We start from the raw sequence: 4,333 nt of genomic DNA, 5'->3' as shown, positions 1-4,333 counted from the left end.
TCTGCAGATTCAGCTGCTACTCAGTGCTGAAATCACAAAACATTTATCTCTACTCTATTCTGAGCAGACAGCATTATCAAATGAGATACATTCAATCATTTTATTAAATGATGAAAATGACTTTTATGACTAATCATATTCTCTTCAATCATCACCTTCACAAAAATAAACACATATCTATGTATAATACACTTCAGAAGAGGTGTATCATGCATCTAACATCATTATCAATATATTAACATTGTTAATGATATTATTTATCTATTCAAACACAAGTTTGCAAAAGAGGAAAGAGAAAAAGAAAATAAAAATTAAAGAGAGTTACTCATAAAGTTGCAGAATTTTCCTGCAGAGATATAAATTTCACAACATTTTCAAATATTGAATCTTAACACACATCAAAAATCAACATTCTTCAGTTTGAAGCACAACATTCACACAGAATCTGATTATTGTGCATCATATAATTAAAGTTAAAGCAATACAATAAATGAATAGCAAATAATGCTATACAAAAACAAGTTAGTAACACATATGATCATATTAATAACATCACTGACAGAGAATATCAACAATAATATATGATAAATATCAGCTAAAGAACAACTTATTTAAAATCAGAATATTTAAAAAAACTTATTTTAATAAAAGAAAATGAAAGAGAGAATCAACGAAAAAGTTTTTTAAAAAAAAAAAAAAAAATAATTCTGAAAATGAAAAAATCATGGCAGTAGAGCAAAAAGTTGAGCAAAAAGTTTTGATGATGATTAAATTAAAAAAAAAAAAAAATTTTTCAAAGAAAAAGAAATTCTTTTTACTTCTCTGCATATAATCTTTATTGGGGATAGAGGGCAATGAGGAAGCAGACCGCTTGGCTAAGCGGGCAGTCTCATCCACTGCAGCCCCAGCCTATGGTCTCGAGTCCACACCCACAGTCAGTGGGGTCCGCACAGTGGCCAAGCAGCTCAGCCAGAGGCAAGGCGAAAAGTGGTGGAGTGGAGCCTATGGCAAGCTCTCTGACTGGTACCGGGGCTGGAGTTTCAGCAGGCCGACTGGGGAATACCAAGTGAAGGCCCCTCCGGAGCTCACCATGCCACGGCATGCCCTTCACCGCTGGCTCGCACTCCGCTCCTCTCATGGGGACTTCTCCTGGTACCACAGGCGTTTCCAGCATGCAGATGCGAGGCTCACCTGTGTCTGTGGACACAACAAGAGCCCAGAACATTTGATGCTCTGTCGACACTCACAGAGGCACCTTCTTCACTGGCCCAAGAGGCCAGCAGCACGGCCACACAACCGGGCGACAGCTGTTGCCTATCTAGGGTCTCTGACCCCTACAGACTTTGTAGAACTGCTGGACTGCACGCAGTTCTACACACAGTACTGCACAAGGTAACGCAGCCGGCTGGCTGCACACCATCTGACAACCCCCGCAGCAGTTCCACGAGGCCGGCCTGCTGAGTACACCCACGGTAGCTAGTGCAACTGCCAGGGACAACACAGTCTATGCAGACAGTACAGATAGCACAACTTGGCTCATCTGTTTTGATTAGCTGTGGTGTAATCAGTACAGTCTACGTGTCTGACTCAGCTGATATGGTTTTGACTGCCGGCATTGTATCTACGCGTACTCTGCTTTGTTTCCTCTCGTTTGCCCTTGTCTCTATCGGCTCAAAATGCTTCTTCTTCCTTCTTTTATTTTGCTCTCTCTGTCATTCTCTGCTCTTTTCCTTTCACAACGTTCATTTAGTGCTCTCTCCTCTCTTTTCCCCCGGGTCTGTGCCATGTCACGTGACTGCAAGGTGTTGCAGATGACACAGTCTTTCCTTCACCTCTCTCTTTTATTCTTTTCATTTCAGAACACACACTTTCCCTCTCTTTCTTTCATTATTTATCTTGTCTGTCTTTCTTCTGATGTTAGAAGCACAGACAGCTTTCTGATCAACTGAGAGAGGTATCCCTCTCTGCTCACTATAAAGCCTTCCAGGCACAGCAGCGGCGGTCCCCTCAGGGAACCACACTATAGCCCCACCATGAATGGCCATACGTCGGGCCAGAAGTGGATGCGCAGCTCAGAAAAATCCTTTGCAATGAGCTGAGTCTTCTCAAGAGTTGCCACCTAGATTCTGTTTTCTCTCTCTCTCTGTGTACATAGAAATCTCTCCAGCGTAGCACGTCTCCATGCCCTTCGGGAGGCTTCTGAAACACGGGCGCTGCCCGTGTTTTCTCCGGGACGTTAAACCTATACATACATACATACATACATCTAACAATCAAAGAATCCATCAATTCTACCTCATTAAGAAATTGATAATAATGTGTATACAAGTTATCTAAAAGATGTGAAGCAATCTATACAAATCACTGAAAGCATCTCTTACAAAAAAGAAGGGCAATTGTAATACACTTGTTTATTGTTTTTTTATTTTATTATATTTGTTTATTCTTACCTCTTTCCATTATGTTTTTGCTATCACTATTTCTATATGTATATATATATGAATGTATGTATTTCACACATTTTCTTTTCTCTTTCTTTTTCTTCTTAGTGATTAACTACAATTACTACTATTATTGTTACTACAATTACTATTGTTACTATCATTCACTACACTATCTACTATCTTCCACTATTTACTCTTCATACTGTCATCACCTCTCACAAAATTGACTGAATAAAACTGCAAATAAAATGAGAAAATGAAAGAGCAGAAGCAGAAACTCTCAACCTCTCAATTAAAAAATTAAAAATTAAAAATTAAAAATTAAAAAGAAAAAAAAAAGAAAAGAAAAGATAGATCATTAACAATCTGCAATTTACAATCATTAATTGTACAACACAATTGACAACTGTAGATGTTTCAACAGTTCAGATTTTAAATCAAATGAAGTAACATTATTATAAAAGATGACATGAATGATTCAGAAACCAATGAAGCAGCAGTTTGCAAGCTCATCAGACATTCATTCAATGACTCCGCAGATGCAGAATGAAAAAGAGATGAGAGCTGAGTAAAACAACATCAATTCTTTACAAGAAAGAGAAGGGAGCAGTGCATTCAGACACACATGAGAGGGAAAGAGAAAGAGAGAGAGAGAGAAAAGAGGAGGAGAGTTGTGTGATTGTTGTGAGGGTGCGGGATGGGTTTTTATAGATCAAGCAGGTCTGTTGAAGCAGTATGAGAGGGTGCAACAGCAGTGAGGGGGCGTGCCATCTCTGAAGCGGCAATGGTGCTGCCGGTACAGGACTAGTGCAGGAAATGGGTCAATGACGATGGCGTCCAGCAGTCTGGGCGCCCCGCTAACCGGCGCAAAAGATACTTAATTTATGAATTACCTTGAAAATGTAAAATCGTTCTAGGAATTTTTGTATGATTTAATTCTCTTAATATACTTTTGTTGGTAAATATATATATATATGTGTGTATATTTATGTATATATTCATAAGCTTTTTTAGACTGTAAGAACCCACACTACACTAACCAATAATTAGACTAGTGCAGGGTTATGAGCCATAGAGATAGTAGCCGCACGCTCTAACCTCCCAAGGGCCATCGGATCATTCTTGCAATATCGCTATCCACACGTTCTACTACATTGATATCTCATCGATCAGTTAGGATCACGTTACGTACATTCTTACGCAGATATAGCCACTCGATAGATGATAGCAAACTGTTAAGGGTTTGGATTGGTTCGTCCCCTCTACTACTAGCATGGCGCTGGTGGTGATTGAGCTCTTTTGCCCCCGGTGGCATTACACAAACCAACCAAGTTCAACCTCTCTTACAGTTTATTTGTAATAAATATTTGTAATTTATAGTTATCATTTTTGAATGATTTTTCTAAAAAATTACTTTATATGTTTATAGTTATATTTTATTAAAGTTACTAATAAAGTACAATATTGATAGCTACTCCAAACATTATAACACCTTCGGGCCGATACAGCCCTGAGACACGCCTTAGAAGAATCCCACGCTATTGCGCGTCGACCGTCATCGGCCATATACGGAGTACCGGAGAACGATGTCTCTCTGAAGGGTTGTGTGGAGGCCTCGGCGGGGCGGGTCGTTGGATCCTCCACTGTGCCATCGAGGATCCGCCGCGACATCGATCGAGCGGGTAGGGTAGATGGCAGCGCGAGGAAGATTATCACAAAAGCCATATATAGTAGATACTAGTAGTCAAGCCCTCCCTCACGGCTCCCCATTCTATGATCCCTACGTAACGCTTCTGAGAACCCGTTCGGAGCCGGTGGCTAACGTTAACTAGCAATTTGAATTATGTAAAGATAAATTGGTAATTTATTGCAATTCAAAAAGTTATATC

At 39.7% G+C, this 4,333-nt stretch overlaps 3 protein-coding genes across 3 annotated transcripts; 1 reads left to right on the top strand and 2 right to left on the bottom strand.

Annotated features, from left to right (window-relative positions):
• Window positions 1-724: 724 nt before the first annotated feature.
• HCAG_04811 (predicted protein) lies at window positions 725-1,396 on the top strand (the record flags this gene model as incomplete). The annotated part of the gene is made up of 2 exons (XM_001540921.1): window positions 725-730; window positions 851-1,396. The coding sequence occupies 2 exons, from the start codon at window positions 725-727 to the stop codon at window positions 1,394-1,396; spliced, it is 552 nt and encodes a 183-aa protein (XP_001540971.1).
• A 624-nt stretch (window positions 1,397-2,020) lies between these two features.
• HCAG_04810 (predicted protein) lies at window positions 2,021-2,460 on the bottom strand (the record flags this gene model as incomplete). The annotated part of the gene is made up of 4 exons (XM_001540920.1): window positions 2,021-2,119; window positions 2,152-2,242; window positions 2,382-2,406; window positions 2,451-2,460. 4 exons carry the CDS (start codon window positions 2,458-2,460, stop codon window positions 2,021-2,023), a joined length of 225 nt encoding a protein of 74 aa, XP_001540970.1.
• Window positions 2,461-3,454: 994 nt separating this feature from the next.
• On the bottom strand, window positions 3,455-4,115 carry HCAG_04809 (predicted protein; the record flags this gene model as incomplete). Its single annotated transcript, XM_001540919.1, has 3 exons — window positions 3,455-3,459; window positions 3,543-3,593; window positions 3,905-4,115. The coding sequence occupies 3 exons, from the start codon at window positions 4,113-4,115 to the stop codon at window positions 3,455-3,457; spliced, it is 267 nt and encodes an 88-aa protein (XP_001540969.1).
• Between the last annotated feature and the right edge of the window lie 218 nt (window positions 4,116-4,333).

The sequence above is a fragment of the Histoplasma capsulatum genome, genomic scaffold, assembly GCF_000149585.1.
Source record: "Histoplasma capsulatum NAm1 scaffold_4 genomic scaffold, whole genome shotgun sequence".
In the NCBI taxonomy this organism is placed as follows: domain Eukaryota; kingdom Fungi; phylum Ascomycota; class Eurotiomycetes; order Onygenales; family Ajellomycetaceae; genus Histoplasma; species Histoplasma mississippiense.
Note: the sequence above shows the minus strand (reverse complement) of the source record. Positions and strands in the feature narration are given on the sequence as shown.